The following is a 22252-nucleotide window of genomic DNA, read 5'->3' on the forward strand; positions in this document are numbered from 1 at the left end:
TGTGCATTGCTCTTTTCTCAGGGTTGTAGAAGTTTTATAAAACTTCTGTAAGTACAGGCTTTCTGAAGAACATCTTGGGGTTTTTTTTATTTTTATCTTTAGTTTTTCACTAAGTCTTTTAATTCATTACATTTTTGAGTTTGTATTCAGAACTATGTTATTGGTTAAGCGAGTTTTTTAAAAGCATTGTGAGACTGGATTAAAGAGTTTTTGAAGAGTCTTTCATGTAACAAATGAGTTTACATATTCATACCATATGGGAAAATTGTGGGGCTTTTTTTAAAAAATGAAACAAACGTGTACATCTGCACTGGGGTTGAGTGTATTGTATAAATGAGAATAGGTCAAGTTTTCTTTCTCACCTCTTTATCCCAATGGTGATGAATAGACTGTGGCTATAATTGAAGTAAAAAATATAATATTCAAACATACCAGAGTAGTATCATGATGATTTTGTGATCTTTATTGTTTCTTAATTCCATTGTGGTTCACTTAACTGAAAATGTATATGTACTTTTTGCTTTGTGTAGGAGCAAAAATCCTGGTCCCTTGTGGAGTGATAGAAATGTGGTGTTTGGTAGTGTGATAATTTTGTATTAGTATTTTATTTAAATAATATCGGCTATATATTATTATTTATATGTCACACTATCTAATCATTGCATTCTGCATTTGCTGACTTTTGCACTGAAAGTGTTCAGTCTATTTTGACTTAATTTAGAAGGGCGTAATGGATATATACCTTCTGGTCCTATCACTGCACATTTCTTCAGGAAGCCTCCTTACCAATTCTTTCCCGGTGGAATACAGGTCATATCCCAGACCACTGCTTCCTCACCAGAATCTTTTTATATTCTGTGTGTGGCAGAAGGGAGAAATTAAGTTTGTAAAATTCTCATTCATTTTTAAGTAACTTTGTTCATGAAAGCCGTAAATGTGTTGTGTCTGAGACCATACAGAACATGATGGTCTGGTCTGGTGATAGCAAAGTCACCTCCTGCTTTCTGTCCATTCAGGAATAGCTACAGTTTGTAACCATTACTGTAACATGCATCCTGGTTCTGTGATGCAGTTTGTTTCTCACCTGTCTTGTAATCCCCAGCCTGTTCCTTTCCAGTGACTTTGCACACAAGAGCATCAGCAGGAGTTTTTGTTACGTGCGGGAAACTTGTTTTCCATCAATGTAACAATAAATGATTCTACATCTATTTTTAAATAGCAAAAGAGTTTTATGGTTTGCTTCATTAATTTTGTCCTACAGAAGGGGAAGTATCTGAACCTTTTAACCATTAGAGAAACCAGGATATGCTAAGGGTATAGTGTTGTTCTAAATGCCACAAAATGTCCCGCCTAGTCTTCAGTTTTTACAAATGTCCTGTAGACTCCATACCTTCAGGATCTGCCAGACCCATGCAGATATTTCTGATACTTGGGGGGAGTATAAGACATCACTAAGACATTACTTAGGCCTTTGAAATTCTCCCCTACTTTCACATGGCCGTCAGAGCATCTCATCAGACCATTATTGGGTTCTGTTAGTCTATTCACAGTAGCACAAGTCTTTATCGCACAACTGGTTATAATGGTAGCCTACCTAAGAGAGAATATACTTTGATGGCTGGTTAGTACTTGAAAGGAAGGCATTATTTATAGAGTGGATGATCTTGTCCCTTTATTCTTTGACTCTTCAGCTCCCTTTGGCTTAATAAGACAAAAGTTATAATTTGCTTTCATTCAGTTATTACCTGAAGATCTCTGTGGCAAACTTGGCTTTGTGCCTTCTAAGGCCTTTCTCCAGCCTGGCTGTAGATTATGTTGGTTACACTCTCATTTCTCAAATATTTTTGCCATGTCAGATTGTGCCTTTTTTTAGACCACTAGCAACTCTTCATGTCAAGCTTTACCTAAACTGACATACCTGTATCTTATTCGAGGACTTCTTACTGTGGAGAGGATGGATACTTCTGCCAGCATGTGGTTATTAACAAATTTGGTTAGTTGAGGTCTGCTTATTTGTCAGAAACATATCACAGCTCATCTCCTTGGCTTTTTGAGCAGTCTTGAGGATATTTTTTGGTTTGCTCTGATAGACCAAAGATAGGGCTATCTGTGAAGCACGTGGAAGGATTTAAATAGCCATCTTCACAAAAAACCATCAAAATTTAAGATCTTGGATACTAGTATATAGTAGTATCTTGGATACTATTACATTATCTTGGATAATTCTTTAAGCAGGGAACTGTTCTATACATTTTCAACCATTTTCTTCTTCCAACGATGCTGTTCATGGTACAGCAAGTAGACTGCTGATCTTGCTTGGCTAAGGTGGTTTTGGTATTGCAGTCAGATTCACTGACTAGTGAACAGTCCCAAAACTCTTCTTACCTTCAGAACTTTGCTTAACCAAAACTCTTCGGACAGCAATTCTTAAAAATACTAGAAAAGGCTCTGGAAGACAGCTAAAATCTTATCTGCCAAAGATTCTGCGGCAGGAATAAAAAAAGCTGCGAGTGTATTTCCTTATGAGTCTGAGGAGAGAAACTGAAGTCTATAGCTTTAAAATCAGTTACACCCAACCTAGGAATACAAAAATTTGAATCACACTTGAATTGGAGTTAAGGCTGGTGGAGTGGGCAAATACAGCTGTTAATACTTTATAAAGATGTCCCTAAACTGTATGTCTGGAATAACATAAAAAGAATTACGCATGTTCTTTCACACTAAAATATTCACTTCTCTACTGGATTGACTAAGTTGCAGAAGATGAGGAATGCACAGAGTCCATTTGCAATTCCTAGCCTGGAATGCTAGTGGTGTGCCTCAGTTTTTAATCACTTCAATCTCCCAGGCTTCTGAACTTTAAAAAGTTTAATTAACTTTAAAAAGTTATTTCACAATTTAGGAAAGCTATTAACTGCACAGTTAAATCGTGTGCTACTACAAACTGTTAAGTGAGTAGCTAAGAAGTTAATGCAGATTAACTAAAGACTGCCACTGAAAGGGAATGCCTCTGTTCTGTCCTTCCCTTTACTACCTACTGCTTTTGAAAATTCAGCAGTTCTTGTGATCCTGTGCCACAAATTGAGACAGATGATTTTACTGATCCCAGTGAAAATAAAACATGCTTTTCAAAACCAAGCAAACAAAATATCAGACTTTTGATGGCATAATTAGTCTTAAATCAACTGTGAAACTGCATCTAAAGTGATTAAAAGGACAAGAGAAAGCATAGGAACACTTAAATCTACTCCCTGAACTCTCATGCTGTCTCTCCCCTGTCAAAAAGGATCAGTGTTGGGTTTTTCTCTGATAGAGCTGCTAATATGTACTAGTTATCATCAGTTTGAGCTCTAAGTAGAGCTTGGGAAAGTAAAACTTGAGTGCCACCAACATCTGGCGTTTCTTCAAGGACGTGTGAAAAAACATCTTCCACAGTTTGGTGTAGTGCAGTATACATACTGAGGATTGGCAAATAAATATGCAGGAAAAAATCTGCGGAAGCTGGCAGTTGTTGATTCAACATTAATAGTTAAAATGGGAAGACCTTTGCCTCTCAAAGGTGAGAGTCTTATTTTCACACCTGTGCTGGCATTAGAGTGTCAGCAGTTAGCTTTCTCCATTATATCCCATTCATACTTACTTTCCTGGTTGGAGTCCAGATCAACCTGTTATAAAAGGCATGCTGTTCTGGTTGCTCTTCTTATCTGGACACCACTAGCGCTGTTGCTGAAGCGTGGAGGATGTTGCTTGGATCTCTGCACAAGGCTTTCCCACTTTGTTACAATACCAAGAGTCTTCAGTTGTTGCCACCTTGAAGCTAGCTCTGTGTCACTTCATAGGAGAATTAGTAGTTGTCCCTAGGCTTCACAACTTGCACACAGAAGTTTATCTGGAGACAGAGCAGTAATTCAGCTAGGCCTCTAAGATGATGTTTTGGCTTGGTGGCCTGAATTCTTGGCTGTAAGTCAGCTTGAAGGGTTCAGTTTGGGGTTTTCTCCCTAGGCCCCAAACTACTTAATGGAATACTGGTACTCCGTGCTGTCAAGAAATAAGGGTTGTCTGTGGTAGCAGAAATTATAAAAGTAACTCGGTGCATGCCAAAGTAGGCCTGATTACTTGGGTAAATGCAGACTTACAAAAAAATCTGAAGAGACAGATGAAATATTGAAAAGGCAGATGAAATACTCCATAAGTAGCTGGAAGAAGACTCATGATCACTAGCCTTTTTTGTCATGGGGGAGTTCAACTTACCAGGTGTCTGCTGGAAGTAAAATACAGTGGAGAGGAGATAGTCTAGGCACTTCCTAGAGTGTGTGGAAGATAACTTCCTGACATGGTAAGCCAACTAGGGAAGGTGCCCAACTGGACCTGTTGTTTGTGAACAGAGGAGGACTTGTAGGTGATGTGATGAGGGGAGGCTGTCTTGGGCATAGCAATCACAAAATTATAAGAGTTTTTGATTCTTGGAGAAGTAAGGAGAGGGGTCAGCAGAACTTCTACCTTGGACTTCTAGAGGGTAGATTTTGGCCTGTATAGGAGCCTGATTGACAGAGTCCCTTGGTACAAAGTCCAGAAAGGCAAAAGACTCCAGGAAGGCTGGGCATTCTTCAAGAAGGACATCTTAAAGGTACAGGAGCAGGCTGTCCTCGTGCCAAAAGATGAGCTGGCAGGGAAGAAGACTGACCTGGCTGAACAGACATTTTTGGCTGGAACTCAGGGAAAAAAAAAGAGTTTATGACCTTTGAAAGGAGGAGCAGGCAACTCAGGAAGAGTACAAGTATGTCATGAGGTTATGCAGGGTGGAAATTAGAAGGGCCAAAGCCCAGCTAGAACTTAGTCTGACTACTGCTATAAAAGACAGTAAAAATGTTTTTATAAATAGATTAGCAAAAAAGGGACAGCTAAGGTGAATCTCCATCCTTTATTGGATGCGGGGCAAAATATAGTGACAAATGATGAAGAGGAGGCTGAGGTACCTAATGCCTTCTTTGCCTCAGTCTTTAATGGTAAGACCAGTTGTTCTAAGGGTACCCAGCCCCCTGCACTGGAAGACAGCAACAGGGAGCAGCATGAAGCCCCCATAGTCCAAGGGGAAATGGTTAGCAACCTGCTATACCACTTAGACGCACATATTTCTATGGGAATGGATGGGATCCACCCAAGGGTACTAAGGGAGCTGGCGGAAGTGCTCACTGAGCCACTTTCCATCACTATACAGCAGTCCTGGTTAATAGGAGAGGTCCCAGACGACTGGAGGCTTGCAAGTGTGATGCCCATCTACAGTAAGGGCCAGAAGGAGGATCTGTGGAACTACAGGCCTGTCAGTCTGACCTTGGTGCCAGGGCAGGTTATAGAGAAAGTCATCCTGTGCCATCACACGACACATACAGGACAACCAAGTGATTTGGCCCAGTCAGCATGGGTTTATTCCTGCTTGACTAACCTGATCTCCTTCTATGACGAGATGACCCATTTAGTGGATGAGGGAAAGGCTGTGGATTTTGTCTACCTGGACTTTAGTAAAGCCTTTGGCACTGTTTCCCACAGCATTCTCCTGGAGAAACTGGCTGCTCATGGTCTTGGATGGGCATACTTTTTGAGTTAAAAACTAACTGGATGGCCAGGACCAAAGAGTTGTGGTGAATGGAGTCCAGGGCTCAGTATTGGGATCAGTTCTGTTTAATGTTTATTAGTGACCTGGATGAGGGGATTGAGTGCTCCCTCAGTAAGTTTGCAGATGACGCCAAGTTGGGTGGGAGTGTTGATCTGCTTGAGGGCAGGAAGGCTCTGCAGAGGAATCTGGACAGGCTGGATTGATGGTCTGAGGCCAGTTGTATGAGGTTCAACAAGGCCAAGTGCCGGTTCCTGCACTTTGGTCACAACAACTCCATGCAACAGGCTTGGGGAGGAGTGGCTGGAGAGCTGCCTGGCGGAAAAGGACCTGGGAGTGCTGGTTGACAGTCTGCTGTACATGAGCCATCAGTGTGCCCAGGTGGCCAAGAAGGCCAACAGCGTCCTGGCCTGTATCAGAACTAGTGTGGCCAGCAGGAGTAGGGACGTGATTGTCACTTTTTACTTGATACTGGTGAGACTGAACCTCGAATGCTGTGTTCAGTTTTGGGCCCCTCACTACAAGACAGACTGAGTTGCTGGAGCATGTTGAGAGAAGAGCAACAAAGCTGGTAAAGGGTCTCGAGGACACGTCTTATGAGGAGCGGCTGAGGCAACTGGGGTTGTTTAGTCTGGAGAAGAGGAGGCTGAGGGGAGACCTTATAGCTCTCAACAACTACCTGAAAGGAGGTTGTAACGAGGTGGGTGTCAATTGATAGGATGAGAGGAAACAGCCTCAAGTTGTGTCGGGGACGTTTAGGTTGGATATTGGGAAAAATTTCTTCACCAAAAGGGTTGTCAAGCATTGGAAGAGGCTGCCCAGGGAAGTAGTCAAGTCACCCATCCCTGGAGGTATTTAAAAGAAGTGTAGATATGGTGCTTAGGCACATGGTTTAGTGTGGAATTGGCAGTGTTAACTAAATGGTTGGACTTGATCTTAAGAATCTTTTCCAACCCAAATGATTCTATGAATCCAAATGTACAGTTGTCTCTTTGGCAGTGAGTATAGTCAGCAGTTTAAGTTGAGGCTTAAGGTGTTGCGGGTGGTTGAATGTTTTCATGTTTCCTGGCAACTGCTGTTCATATCTGGGATGATTAACAGAATTAGAAACAACAATTCTTGCACACCAAGAAGCCTGCTGGTTTTTATCTATCAATCTCCTGGCTCTTTTACGTAATACCTTGCTTTCCTTTCCATGGTAATGTGCAAGTATTACGTATTCTCTTTGTCTTAGTAGGGTCCATGTGACTACAAATTCTGACATAATTTTGGATTTCATCAACTTGGTTTTAATGAATTTCAGTTCATTAAACTTACTTCCCTGTGTGTCGTCATCATCCTTTGTCTGGAACATAGTTATTTCATACCAGATCTCAACAGATTTGAGAGAAGAGGAATATTCTAAGATTGCAGTAAAATACATGATTATGAGAAAAAAACACATTAATATTTCTGCTGTGTGGGTATGAAGAAAGTGATTCAATACAAAGACTCTAATGGGATTCAAATTAAAAATGTTTTCATAAGAGGAATAAGTTCCTTTATAATTATTTGGAAGTCTGCTCCAAGTATGATTGTAACCAACAATTAAAAAAAAAAAGTCAGAAATGTGAGAGCTCAAGCTGTTTCTTTCTAACAGTGATTAATGAGTTAAATACAGTTTCCAACTCTCTATTCCTGTGGAGTTCAACAGTGCTGATGTGCGTGCCTGTTAGCAGTCAAGGCAGGGATATGAAGACTGAATCAAAGATAACTGAATTATCCTCCTTCTGTTAGAGGAAGCTTCTTCAGTGCAAGGTTGGGATGCACTGGGCTCAGGAATTTTGCTTTCAAGTTTCCTCTGTCCTGCAGTCCTACTAATACTCTTGATTTAGCATGCTGAGTTTTTAGTTTAGAAGGGCGACTGCCACAAAGATGTGTAGACAAAGAACTAAACAAGCTAAATCACTGCAGTTGCTGTTGCATAAAAAATCTAAAAGCTTGCTAGGGATACTGTAAAACAGAGGGCACTGTTGGCATCAAGTAATAAAAATGAGAAGAAATGTGAGGGAAAGTTTTATTTTCAATGTCCTTTCAAATTGTAATAAAAAACTATAATAAAATTACAACTTTGATTTATTGTTATTTCTTCTCTCCCTCCCTTGCATCCCTGCCTCTACATGAAGACACTTTTATGGGCTCTTTCACTAACCTGAGTTTTGACCAAGGCATGCAACAAATGTTTGAAGTTACCTTTGCCTAGTTTTCTGAAGACCTATTAAATTAGTCTGTATTTTCATTTTTAGTCATTCTTCCATTCACTTTTGATTCCTTTGCTACTGACAGCTAGAATTGAAAACTTATATTTGTCTCAAAAGCAATTATGTCTTTTAAAAAATCTTAAATAATCATCTTATATCCAACTCTACACAATGGTTTTTCCTTAGAATAGTTGTACAGAGACTTGAGAGAAAGACAAACAGAGCTATTGGTAAAGTTGGTGTTTGGTACCAGCCAGCCCATTGTAATGTGAATAGCTCCAGCTAGCCACAGTAATGCTCTTTTTCTTAGTTGGGTGTTCTGGTGACAAGGTGAGATGGAGGAATTTTAGGAGAGCAAGGACACACACTTGGGTATAACAAGTTGAGAAGTCAGTAGCTTTTTTTTTAAAAAAAGTTTTGTAATGTTGAGTTCTTTCAATATTGATAATTCAGACCACAGCTTCTGCGATCTGACATTCTGTTTTGATCTAATCCTGATGGTTTCCATCTTAATTTTCTTTAAGTTTGTGAACTCCTTATGCTAACTAAATATAAGAATAATGAAACACTCTAAATCTATTCTTTACTTATTTTTTGATCCACATCCGAAATCTTAAGATTTGTTTTAATTTATCATGTTTACATAATCAGATATATTCCTTTATATTCTTTTGTTTAGTCTTCTGGAGTAAAAGAAAGACCTAATTTCCTAATATCTCAAGCTTTAATGAATTATTTCAATGTGTTGTGTTGGTTTTTTAAGTGACATTATGCTGATAATTCATAACTTCATTTAAACAGATGAAACTTTATTTAAACAGCTCAAGGATTTGTACTTCATCAGAGAAGGCCAGGCTTAGGATATGTAACCTTTTTGCATCTAATTTCTTAAGGAAAAAAAAACATGTTCTTTTTTTGAAGGACAGGTAATTTATATATTGCTAGAGAGGGAAGAATGCACATGATTTTCATTAAGTTTTCAAAAAAAAGAGGGAATTTTAAACAACATTTTCAGAAATGTTAATTTTGGAACATAGGCTCTAAGTCCAAAAAAGACCAACATTCATATTTTCAGTTTATAGAATATTAATGAAGATATTTCATTTAGTGCTTTGTCTTATTTCTTAGGAAATTTTGAGTATGTTATGAACCTATTTTTTGTGTCAGTACATCTACTGCTTTGACCGAACTGGGGTAGAAGAGCCAATAGCTAGTTTTTAGAGAGTGTATAAATCTTGCATGAAATTGTGGGTTTTCATGTTACTTCCTTAATGAATGAAACTGGTTGATTCAAATATCCTGTGTATGTTTTTGTCATTTTGTCTTCTGGTAGGATGATGAAGTGGTAGAAGAATATAGTGAAAATAATTTCTATGAATCTGATGAAGAACAGAAAGAAAAGGATCGAAAAGTGAAAGCCACCTATACTATGGACCCAGATCACAGGCTACTGTTACGAAATACAAAGCCCTTGCTTCAAAGCCGAAATGCCGCTGTATGACAAATTCCTTTTTGATTAAAATGTAAAATGTTAAACTACTAAATATGTATGCTTCTAGAAAATTTAAAAGATTTAAGAGTGATCTTCCAGTTATTTCCTCTTTTCAGATGTTTTTAATCACTTTTTATTGTTTAATAATAATTTTTGTTTTATTGGTACTAAGATTTAAGATACCAAGTCAAGTGTCGTTATGATGGCCTTACTTGGAGTCTCCTTTCTATGGTTTGTTTTGTTTTGAGCAGAAAGCTGACCATGGCAGTATTGTAGGGAAGTTTGTGACATGACTTATTCGTTGGCATAAAGTTAATGATTTGTCTTTTACTTACGGAAAAAAATGAAAAAAAAAAGGGGGAGGGATTTAAGTTGCTTATATCTCAGTCTTCTGCTTTTTGCTAGCCAGAATGTTGGTATACAACCCTGTAGTTTTTACTTTCTGCTGGATTTAAGACTTCAGAAGTTGCCAGCAAAGGCAGCTGTCATTTTATAAATTGCCCAATAGAATAATGGAATGAAAGATTTTAAGTGGAAACTAAATAATAGGTAATATTGAACCTGTATTTAGTAAAAATAAAAGCACAACATTTGTAGAATTTTAAACAGTATTTCATCATTAATTTGTACAGGTGATGTTAGCAATACAGATTTGTTAAGGATGATACCAGTCTGTTTACAGTTTGAATTATGTGCATTTTTCTCTCTTTGTCCCTCTTCCTCTGTCTTTCTATATATTATAGTATACAATAAATACTGGGAGGGATGACAAGTATTTAATTAGCTTTGATTTTAGAAATGAAAATACTTTTCTTGGGATGTTTTTCCCCCAGTCTGCTTTGTTGATTTCAAAAAATGTTGTTATGCACTTTGCTTTCTGAAGAAGAGTGAGTTGGTAGTTCTGCAGGTCTGAAGCAAACGTGGTAGATATGTATGACAATTTGAAGTTAACATGCTGTTCTGAATGTTCTTCTTTTAGGTGGTAATGGCAGTTGCACAGCTTTACTGGCATTTGGCACCAAAATCTGAAGCTGGTATTGTTTCTAAGTCATTGGTGCGTTTACTACATAGTAATAGGTAGGTGAAGTCCATACTTTACATTGCTGTGTCTACTATTTTTGCGAGAGTGTTTCGTACATACTTATTTAGCCATAGTTATAAGAATATAATATTATCAGAGTTTCATTTTAAAATTGTCCTGTAATACTAATTTGTACTCAACAAATGAGGTCCATTAAAAGTAATGCCATCATTTTCAGTATCACATCCCGTGATCATTCAGTATTGTAAGTGTTTCATTCTTAATTATGACTTTCATTCTGAGAAGATTCATGGCTGCCGTTAGCATACAAATAGAGGCATTACTAACTAGTTTGCTTAGTTTCTTGATTTTTTTTAAATTATTGGAAGTTATTGGAAATTTAATTATATTGGAGTTCCTTACGGTCTTGCTAGGCACTAAAGAATGTTTTCAGATGCGTATTTTCTTTTCCTTCACTTTCTATTGAAGACTTCTTGTTGACAGAGAAACTAAGGAACATATTTGTTAAAATACCACTTGATGCTGCTGAATCCCGTATGTTTCCTTAATCCTTGGGATGTTTTTAAAGAATAAGTTTATTTCACTCAGGATACCTAATTTTGACTTTTATCATCTTCAGTATGACTTTGTGTATTTTCCTATGAAGGGTCTCACTGGCCACATGTTTCATAAGGTTGATAATATTCTTTTTTTTCTTACTGTTTGGTGGTTTTGGCATATTGCTCCAATATTTGCTGTATAGAAGGGGAGGCTTTTCCCCTCAGTTTTTAGATTTTGAACTTCCATGTATGTACCTGTATGAAAAGCCTTGAAGGGGTGATAGAAGACACAATATTAAAATGTTTTCAGAATAACTTTCTAACTAAACATGGTATTTTTGGCTAGAACTTTGCTGTAAAAACTATTATTATTTCATGTTGGTCACATCAAACAGACAAAAAGCATTTTAAAAAAAACCCACACTTTTGTTGTGTCTGTCAAGATTACTCATCTTAGATGGGTTTTAACTTTTGTAAGCCCAGTCATCATAGAGCTCCTTCTCTGTAAACTTCTACAGCTCACCCATGGCTAATGTCTCTATTACTTGAAAGTTATAGAGTAAAATTGGACTTGGTAGAGTATTCATGCTTTTATTTCAGATAAAAATGAATCACTGTTATTTTTGTGTTCGGTTTTATACTACAAAATACTTCCCATTCTCTTTATACAAAGATAAGTGGCTAAAGCAGCTTGGCATATATACATGTAACATATAGAACTAAACGCATACTCACAGGTTGAGAGGATTATTTTTGCGTGTTGTTTATTGTTCATTTATACTTAAATTTCATCAAAAGAGAAGTCGTATCTTTCCTGTACCTCAGGTAGTGCCTGAAATGGTGCTAGTGTTCTGATTTTTCTATGTTGAATGGCTTGTCTGTTCTCTGTTACCAGTCTGTATGACACTTTTGCTATTACAGCCACTTTGAAGTAAGCTTTTGCTGTTTGCCCTTGAAGTTATGTGCCTATGGCCTTTAAATTAATGTCAAATATGCTATAATCTAGTTAGGGTGAAAGAGCCTGGAATAGCATTTCATAGCAATTTCTAGTCTTGGTTCATCATGTGCAGCTGACTATTTCCATGTACCTATGTAAGAATTACATAAAAATAGGTTTAAAAGATACTAAGTACTTACTGTTATTACTTTTCTTTGTAAGCAAGAGCTGTAATTACCACAGGGCTACTAGACAGTTTTGAATAAGAGGAGATAATGGATGTGATGATTTCTCTATAAGGATGCGATTTGCATCATGGAAGAATTTGAGCATTCATGGTTCAGAAATACGGAAATAATAATGGAAATTATTACTTAGTTTTTAAGCAATTGGTGACAGAAACTCTGTGATTTAAAAGCTTTAGCCTAGTACCCGGATTTCGTTTCGCTCGCTCCTGCTGAGGCTTTTAAACTAATACATTAATGATGAGAATATCCTCCAAACATGGTTAATGTTTCTGTGTTTAGAATGTTACATAATTGTTGTCTATATCTTGACAAAGCCTATTATGTTAAAGTGCTGCTTTTTGATAGGTGTATATGCTTGCCAATGTATACTTTTAAGTGACAGGAGACGCTGGCCCTTTTTGAGAATTATTAGGGATTTTTTTTTAAGACCAAAAAAGTCATAGCAATTTTTGCTAGAACAATTAATTGTTCTGTAACTAATGCTGTCATTTCCACACTGTTGAGAAAGCCCATGTGTTTTTGTTCTCATCTGCGTCATCCTGAAATATTTCAAATTCAACATGGTGGACAAAGTGTAGGATTTTTGTGAGCTACTTTTAGACATGCCAGAATGGTGATGTTTTAAATGAATTTTTTGTTTAATCAAAGACCAAAGGCCTACAAGCAGCATTGCGCCATTGCACTGGTGTCAGTGATTTTTTTGCATATTAAAATTTCTGGGGAAAAGAAAATCAGAAAAAAAATTGTGAATTTCTGTTCTGGGGAGAAAAAAAAAAAAAAGAAAAAAAGAAAAAAGAGCCTGATTTCATTATGCATCTTCCAGTGAAGATGATAAACTTGTAGCAGTTGGCAGTAAGCTTTTTCCTTCTATGTTTGCGCCAAGACAGATGTATAACTAACTTTGGATTCAAATAGACTTTCTTTGCCATGTTGCATTATTCTATATGTCTGTAATTTTGCAGAGTAACTCTTGATTTTCTTTTCAAATTCTAGGGAGGTGCAGTATATTGTTCTGCAGAATATTGCCACTATGTCAATTCAGAGAAAGGTATACACTATTTAGAATTTTCTAAATCACATTTTAAGTGAAATACAGGCAAGCTACTTAAGTATGTTCTGCTTTTCAGGGCATGTTTGAACCTTATCTGAAGAGTTTCTATGTTAGGTCAACTGATCCAACAATGATCAAAACACTGAAGGTGAGTTTAAAAGTTAATTCATCTATATACTGCTGGACAAATCTGTTTGCAAGAGGAAGGTACAACTTTCTTGCTCTGATGCGACACACATCATTCTGTGCTGTTCCTTTTTTCACTAAGAAGTGTAGAGTTGTGGCTTTTAGTTAAGTCTGTGAGTGTCCTTCAGGCTTGTCAGGCTATCTGAAAGTTCTCTTATTACCACGTAGTAGGTGGCAGATAGGCTATATTTTGCATTACAGCTTTTGGTACCTTTCAGTGATACAGAATGTTAATATTTTTATCTAACCAGCCATTCAAACATTTAGAGTTTGACTGCTTTTATGGGAGGAAAAATCTTCTCAAATCAAGAGAAATTAAATCACACAGTCTTTGATACTTTTACCTTAAAAGGAATTTAAATCTGTTTCCCTGAACAAAGTGGGACAGCGTTAGAGTCCCAAATTCCCTTTGAAGTCAGCCTTTGACATGACAAGTACTTCAGACTTTCCTCAAGGCCACATCTCAGTGCATGTTTTAGGCTGTGTTGTTCCTGTTTTCTATGTTCTTTGTCTTTAACAGAAGACAAAACAATAGCATAAAAATTGTCTACTATTATGTGCCTTTTGTCTTGCTTTGCTTTAGATTGCCATAGGCACTTGTCTTTAGGAGTGAAAGGTACAGGTTTTTAAAAGAAACATTGTTTTCTCCTTATTTTCATTTTACGTATATGTTGCACCCTCATTACATGTGCAGAGTGGTGGAGTCCAAGAAAACTATGCCCAACCCATTATATTTTTATTAGTCTAACATTAAATCTAAGTAAATATGAGGCACTTGGAGGCAAAAAGATCTTCCCCACATTTAATGATTATGAAAGCTGTCGGGAATACTACTAAGATACAGTGTTATCCAGGAAAAGTCACTCCTGAAATAATTTGTTGATATATTTAAATTCCCATATTAATTTATAATACAACAGTGAAGAGGTAGAGAAGTAGAAATTGTGTTTTTTCCTTTCATTGTCACAGTTCATTTTTTCATGACAGAAAAATTTAGGACAACCTACAGTGTTACATACATAAGAAAATCCTGTGCTTTTCTCCACCCTTTACCCTCACAGTTCCATCCTATCTCCTTTGAGATAGGAGAATGAGACCTATGGCAGTATTTAAGATGTAGGAGCACTCTGGAATTCATCTGCTGCACTGTTTAGATTTCTGTTTTGTTCTCTCCTTCTTTCCCCACAGCAAGTTTGGTTTTTCGATCACTGCTTAGCATTGAGCTTATGTTTTCGTGGAGTTACCAATTTTAACCACAAAATCTCAATTATAGTTAGTAATCATCTCAGACCCTGTTATTTTCTCTAAAGTTAAGTTCTTTCCCCAACTATGAACATTACTTTACATTTATCTGTGTTGATTTTTTTTTGCCATTTTATCAACCAGTCACCTAATATTTGAAGTTTTTATGCAGCTTTTCTTAGTCAGCCTTTGTCATCATTTCTATGACAACTGTAGCATCAGATGAAAACTTTGTCACCTGTCTTCTTATTACTTTTATATATCATATATGAATATGTTGAAATGCGAAAGACCAACAAAGGTATTTGTGGGATTCCACTGATAGCCTTCCTGTACAAAGGGTCTCTTTTTTCCCTGCCTATTCCTCTCTTTCATTTATCCATTTGCTTTGTATGCTATGCTGGATATGTATCTTTAAGAGCCTTTGGTGACCGGTCTTATCAAATTGCTTCTGAAGTACAGGTAGACTGTATCAACTAAGTGTCCTTGTCTGTGTGCATGCAACTCAAAAATACCAACAGATTTCTGAGGTATGGCTTCCCTTTACAGAGACAGAGTTGTCTTTTTGTTCAGATTACCTCATTCAGATTGTATTGAAATTCTCTCTTCAAAGTTAAAACGACATAGAAGCATCTTAGCAATGTATGCCAAGTTTTGTATATCATCCTCTTGTTCACCAGGAACAAAGAAGAGGCCTTTCAGGGTCTGATGTTGATTAAGATCTGAGGAGTCTCATAGCTGCAACTTTTTCCTGAGTTTAAAGGTCTTTTATTGCAGTTCATCTGAATATAATGGACAACTTTATTTCTCCCCAGCTGCTGTCGTGATTTCTGTTATTTCTTCTTACGGCATCACATGGTTCTTACACATTAAGGCCTGTGGTATAACATTGGAAACCACGCTGCCAGAAGTATTTCAAGCCCATTTGATATGTAGTGCAACACTAAAGCTAGAGTGTGTACAAAATGCATCACTGAACCCTAGAGTCCTGCTTTGAAAACCTTGCATGTACTTGCAAGGTGAATATTCCTCCTGAGTGCAATGCTGCTACCAGTTTATACTGAAATCTGGTATACTCTATTGAATTCTAAGTGGTATTTTTAGTAGTATTATCTCTTTTTTATATACAATAGAGGTGTAGTGTATATGTGGTACTGTTCGTGATGTTTTACTTCAGCTTTTGATGAAAATCTCTGTATTTTTCCTTGTAGCTTGAAATCTTGACAAATTTAGCGAACGAAGCCAACATATCAACTCTGCTTCGAGAATTTCAGGTTTGTGCAGAAGTGTGTTCTTTTTCTATGAAACACTCTCTGGCCAATTCCCATTATTGGATGTTTCATCTAGATTCTTAGTCTTAAATTTTTCAAGTTAAAAGTATTTTCCAGGATAAAGTGTTCTCAGAATGGGAGTGAAACTGTCTCTTGTCATAATGGGTAATGGAGTGTTTCCTATATGGAAAGGAGTTTCAATGTTTTGTTTATCACTCTCCTTCCAGCTACCAACAACAAAAAGAAGTGATGGGATAAACACAATAATTCCAAATTCTTTAAAACAAATTCTGCTAACTTGACTAACTTGACATCTGGTCACTAGATGGTAGGGCCATAATTTTATGAATATTTGGCTATTAGCGTTTATTGCCAAACCTCATTTCTGTAAGTCATTTGATGAAGTAGTATTATCTCCAATATCTGTATATGTATGAGCAAGCTGTTTTGCCTACAGTGTGAAGCAGTGTCTGTCCTTCTTTCCTTCCTTTTTGCTTATGACATCTATTTTCATTGCTTCAGTTCTCTGGCTGGATTTCTCTGAAAGGTACTGGTTCTCAAGCAGGTAGGTTATTCACAGTTTCACAGATGCTCCTGGTTAAATGAACTGAAACCTCTCTGAAGAGAGAGCTCATCAACTCCTCCAACCTTGCACACAAACTCATTGCTGTTTTTGCATAATTGCCCCCTCCCCAAGTTTACTTGAAATCAGAGGTTTGCATGGCCATGGGTGATGAAAGCTGTCAAGAAAATGTCTTCGAAAAGTGACAGTGAGGTGAAAAAAGTATAAATTCTCATGTGCAATGTAGCTTTCTAGATTGAATATTATACAGTGTGTCTGTCTTATGAGAATAATATGGTAAGTCTTTGGTTGACAAGACTTATGTATTGACTAATGAAAATCCTGTTTCCTTAGACTTACGTGAAAAGCCAAGATAAACAGTTTGCTGCAGCTACGATTCAGGCTATAGGCAGATGCGCAACTAACATCACCGAAGTGACTGACACGTGCCTTAATGGCCTTGTATGTTTGCTGTCCAACAGGGATGGTAAGCTAAATGTTCTGTTTGTTTTCTGAGTAGCTGATGGCATGAAACCTTTTCTTAATGAGAACCACCATGTTAAAAAGTATATGGGAGTTAACTTCTTATAAGGATTTAGCTGATACGAGTGGATAAAAATAGTGATTCTGCTACTTCTTGTTTGAAGCACTTCAAAAGGCTGTCATAATCACTGGCTACTTATTTTCTCTTTCGTTAGTGAAATTAATTCCTTGTGGCCTGCAATTACATGTTTACCTGTGTCTCAGAAATGTTTACCATTTCTCAAAATGCCATAATTGTTAATGTGCTGCTGTGATTATCACAGATGACAGTTTTACTGTTTTATGTTTAGTTGCATCAAAACAGTTAGCCTGTAGAGGGTGCTGAAAGCTTGGAATGTGGGGTGCGGTTTTTCTTTTTTTTTTTTTTTTTTTTAGTGCATCAATGCCTAACTGAAAAAAAAAAAAAAAACCACATTAAATAGTGTTAGCATAAATGGCCCCGAATTCAGCTCCATTTTTTCAACCTAGCCGTCTGTTACTTTTACATAGTGAAACAGAGTTGCAAGTCACTAAAGAACACAACAAGGAACAGATAAAGGCAAATAGGCTATAGCAACACTGTAAATCAACAATCAATAATATTGTATATTCTTACCAGATGCCAATGAATATTACACAGAAGAATCAAGAAGAGAATCAGAAGATTATTACATAATGTACCGTCTACATCAATATGGTTAAATGTTGGAAATAGAGTTAAGAAAAATGTAGTTAAAAACAATAAAGCGGAAAAAGCATCGGTTTGGGATGGCCTGGAGTAATTAGAATTGTTTAGACAACACAGATGAGATTACTCTAAGCTTTGAAAAGTGGCATTAATTCATCTCTACGTCTATTGGACGTATTTCTTATGGTAATCCTAAGAAGGCCTTTATTAGTGACATCACTTTGGCAGCACATAGTTATCCTACGACCCACTGATACACTCAGAGCTTTCTCTTATTTGGTTTATGAACTACAAGTCCTTCCCACTTCACCTTGTATCAGAAATTCCTGAGAGGCCTTAGTGTATAGCCTGGCATTTTTGGTATATGTAGCTTTCATTTCCTAGTGCTGGAGACCTTGTGTCCCTTTATGCTTTTCTGGTTATCAACTGTGTTTAAAATATTTACTCATATTGTGTTACAAGGCCATGGGTGCACAATGCATATAAAAAATATTAAAAAATATTAAAAATAGAAGCTTCAAAGCTTGTTCTTCATTTTGCTTCATTCTACTGGCAATCTTCCTCTAGGTCAGTAGGCTCCTTTCAGCATGTACAAATACCCATTTTTTTCCTGTCTTAAACAAAAAAATAAAACTATCACTTCAGAATATTGAGTTTGTTACTTAATAATATTTCTTTCCGTTTTCTTGCAGATAACATAAAAAGGATTTTTATCATAGCTTCTGAATTTAATACTTTCTTCAAAGTAATTCCATATATATATACACACACACACGTGCATGTATACAAAGGTTTGTCTCAACAAGATTAGTTTTCTTGACTGTTTCTAAGTAGTTGTCTAGCAAATAAAACTGTCTTTTTGTGCTTACTGTTCTGAAAGACTGCAGAGGATATATTGAGGATCTTTTAAACCTGGCAGCTGGCAAATTGCTTTACCATCACTGCAGTGTCTTTATTCCTTCTTTCAAGGAATGAATAGGATGGCATAATTTTCATAGTACCTTTCCCCAGGTGGCAGGAAATTACCTATAGTCACAGCTTACTGAACATAAAAAGAGTTTTGGGCATGGTAAGGGAGAAAGAAAGAGATTTAGCATGTGTAGGAGAATAGTTTTAAGAGTTTTGGTTAATCTTACTTTCCTCCATCTTTCACCTTTAAAGTGTGCAAGCAATCTGTTTGCTAGTTCTTCCATGATTGTTCAAAGCCTGGAAGCAGTTCTGTTGCCTTTGCCTAGTGTGAAGCTCCAGCTGGTATGTCCAGCAGGTTCTGAGGTCCCTGAAAGCAAAGTGCCTTCTCTGCACTATTTTCTTATTATGGAGAATTTGCCAAAGAGAGGTGACCAAATTAATTCTACCAAATCAAAATAGAATTCTGAAGAAGAAGCTTGTGTCAAAACTGCCTTCTAGTTCTATGCTCTTGTTCTGGAAGGGACTGTAGATACAGTACTGTAGATAAAACCCAACAACCATGATACCTTGTCTGTATCTGGCACAGGAGCTGTGCCATCTGGAACGCGGGTGCTGAGAGGTAGAGTCAGGAGTCAGTCAGCTCCAGCTGGTGTAACTCTTCACAGAGTTTAATGTCTCATCATTGAACTTTCTAGTTTCTGTATGTACTTCTGTGATTCAAATGTGTTGGGTTTTTTTAACCATAGCCCCCAGCTTCCCTGAGTAGGGGAAATTTGACTTGAAACAAAGCACTCAAATATGCAAAGAAAATTTCAGGAGCAGTTCTTCACTTCACCAGAGCCTTTTTTCTGGCAGCCATATTGAGAGCTGAGAATTATTTTCCTTCCTTGTCTGCTGACCACTGGCCCCACTACGACATAGAAGTAATTTTTAGATGTGAGACAGATGGGATTATAGGAAGTCTCTTTTGTCTGTCTATACTGCATATATTAGAGATCCTGCAGGTTATTCTCAGATGGGTGACTTTCATTTTCTGTTGAACATTGCAGGTTATGGATAATAGAGAATGTAAACACAATTGTAGGATGCATAGCTAAAACATTTTTTGTCTTACCAATCTATACAAATTTGAACAGGCAAGTCATAAAATCACTGGAACAGTTAATGTATCAGGTAACTACTACCTATCTATTGGAATTACTGTTAGAATGACACAAAAGAAAACAAACTCCTTGTAGCATTCAGTTTATATGTATTAATGTGGTTTCAGAGTTCTGTTATTTATAAGGATGGAAAAATTAACCAGGGAAAAGCTTAGATTTCAGGCAGTTTTGAAAAGCAGAAACGTAATGTTTGTCTGGATATTTAGCTCTAATAATTGCCTTTTGACTTTAGTTTTAACCATTGGCATAACCTTCTAATAACCCAAATAATCATAGAATGGTTTGGGTTGGAAGGGACAAGATGACCTTTAACAGTCATCTAGTCCAACCCCCCTGCAATAAGCAGGGACATCTTCCACTAGATCAGGTTGCTCAGAGCCCTGTCCAACCTGACCTGGAATGTTTCCAGGGATGGGGCATCTACCACTTCTCTGGGCAACCTGTGCCAGTGTTTCACCACCCTCAGTGTGAAAAATATCTTCCTTCTTGTCCCAGTCTGCCCTCTTTTTGTTCACCCCTTGTCCTGTCACAACAGGCCCTGCTAAAAAGTCTGTCCCCATCTTTCTCATAAGCCCCCTTTAAGTCCTGGCAGGCTGCCATAAGGTCTCCCTGGAGCCTTGTCTTCTCCAGGCTGAACAACCCCACCCTCTCAGCCTGTCCTCATAGAAGAGGTGTTCCATCCCTCTGATCATTTTTCTGGCCCTCCTCTGGACCCACTCCAACAGGTCCATGTCTTTCCTGTGCTGAGGGCTCCAGAGCTGGATGCAGGACTCCAGATGGGGTCTCACAAGAGTGGAATAGAGGGGCAGAATCCCCTTCCTCGACCTGCTGACCACTTTTTTTTTGGTGCAGCCCAGGGTACAGTTGGCCTCTTGGTTTGTGAGTGCCCATTGCTGGCTCATGTCCAGCTCTTCATCCACCAATACCCCCAAACCCTTCTGGGCAGGGCTGCCCTCAATCATTTCATCCCCCAGCCGGTACTGATACCAGGAGTTGTCCCAAAACAGATGCAGGACCCTGCACTTGGCCTTGTTGAACCTCATGAGGTTCACACAGGCCCACTTTTTGAGTTTGTCCAGGTCCTTCTGGATGGCATCCTGTCCCTCAGACGTGTCAACCACACCACTCAGCTTGGTGTCATCCGCAAACTTGCTGAGGGTGCGCTTGATCCCACTGTCTATGTCACTGATGAAAATCTTAAACAATACTGGTCCCAATACGGATCCCCGAGGGACAGCACTCATCACAGATCTCCATCTTGACATTGAGCTGTTGACCACTATCCTCTGGATGCAGCCATCCAACCAATTCCTTATCCACTGAACAGTCCACCCATCAAATCCATATCTCTCCAATTTAGAATTTAGAATGCACCTTTTGTATGTTCTCTTGTAATACACTCCTTTTTAAGGTCTCTTTCTGAGTTTCTGTTCTAATGTGGCCAAATTCTCAATTATGAAAAAGTCTGTAATTCAGTCCCCACAAGTTACTGTCAACTAGATTGTTATTTTTTTTATGTACATCATGATTTGGCAAAGTGGAACATTATATGACTGAATATATTTTAGGTTTTTGAGAAGTTGTCATGCTCCAGGGTCTCCAGAGATTATCCTACTCAGAGTAGTCGTTTCCATATTGCTGAAAAAAAATCAGCAATGAACATTATACTAAGATTTTTACTATCACTTGTGAAAATTGAAATTGGTGATACCTCTTGTAGTCTCCTTTATTGGTAAAAGAATTCCTGATCAGATTTTCTGTCATATTTAGTCTTTATTTTAAGAATTTGATTTACTTTTTATGACCCTTTAGATATACTGTAAACTTACACTCTGTTTTGAAATTCTTGCATTTATTTATCGTTGCCTTGTGTGTGGTTTTTCTTTGCTAAATCTAGCAGAGTTACGTTTTTAAATTTTCTTACTGCTCATTCAGAATGCCAATTTTATCTCCCCCTTTTGGTGTGTTTTTTCCTTTTGTCTTTAAACCTAAATGTCTGTCTTTTATTTCATGCTCATTTTTGGGATTCTTCATATGCACAAAGCAAGCCTCAAAGAACCGCTTTTTTTTTTTCTGGAATATGTCTGTCCTTATTCTAATAGAAATTAATTTTGCTTTTGTTTAGTTTACTTGCTTACAATTCTGGTTCAGTTCTTTAAATTTGCTCCCACCGATTGCATTAAAGTAGTTCCTATGGTGACACTTCATCTAGTGTACTTCATTTTGTCATGATCACTTCTACATTGTAAACACAGGTTTTTAATGACTTGATGTCCACTCAGTTTTTTGGGTTCAGTTTTATTTTGCTTAACCTCCATGTTGAGTAGTATCAGAAAACACTCAGTGATGAACTTTGTCATTGCAATGTCCCCTACTCTAAATATTTCAGATTGTATTTTTAAAATTTTGAGAATTGTCATCTTGTTTTGATATCTGGCAAAACACAATCTAAATTAAATTGATTCTGTAGGATTGTGCAAGACCTTGAGATATGTGAAGTAAACATGTTAACCTTGCTACAAGAAATTAGTCTAGAAAAATGAGAGACA

The 22252-nt window shown here is 37.5% G+C and overlaps 1 protein-coding gene across 1 annotated transcript in view; it reads left to right on the forward strand.

Annotated features, from left to right (window-relative positions):
* Window positions 1–9184: 9184 nt before the first annotated feature.
* AP3B1 (adaptor-related protein complex 3, beta 1 subunit) overlaps window positions 9185–22252 on the forward strand; it is a gene marked incomplete at its 5' end in the record, with an annotated part of 100090 nt that continues 87022 nt past the window's right edge. The window contains 6 exons of the mRNA XM_010289444.1: window positions 9185–9346; window positions 10323–10420; window positions 13103–13157; window positions 13237–13308; window positions 15800–15862; window positions 16776–16908. Coding sequence (XP_010287746.1) covers window positions 9185–9346; window positions 10323–10420; window positions 13103–13157; window positions 13237–13308; window positions 15800–15862; window positions 16776–16908 — 583 coding nt within the window. The remainder of the gene's footprint in view (window positions 9347–10322; window positions 10421–13102; window positions 13158–13236; window positions 13309–15799; window positions 15863–16775; window positions 16909–22252) is intronic.

This window comes from Phaethon lepturus, unplaced genomic scaffold, assembly GCF_000687285.1.
Source record: "Phaethon lepturus isolate BGI_N335 unplaced genomic scaffold, ASM68728v1 scaffold7646, whole genome shotgun sequence".
Lineage (NCBI taxonomy): Eukaryota > Metazoa > Chordata > Aves > Phaethontiformes > Phaethontidae > Phaethon > Phaethon lepturus.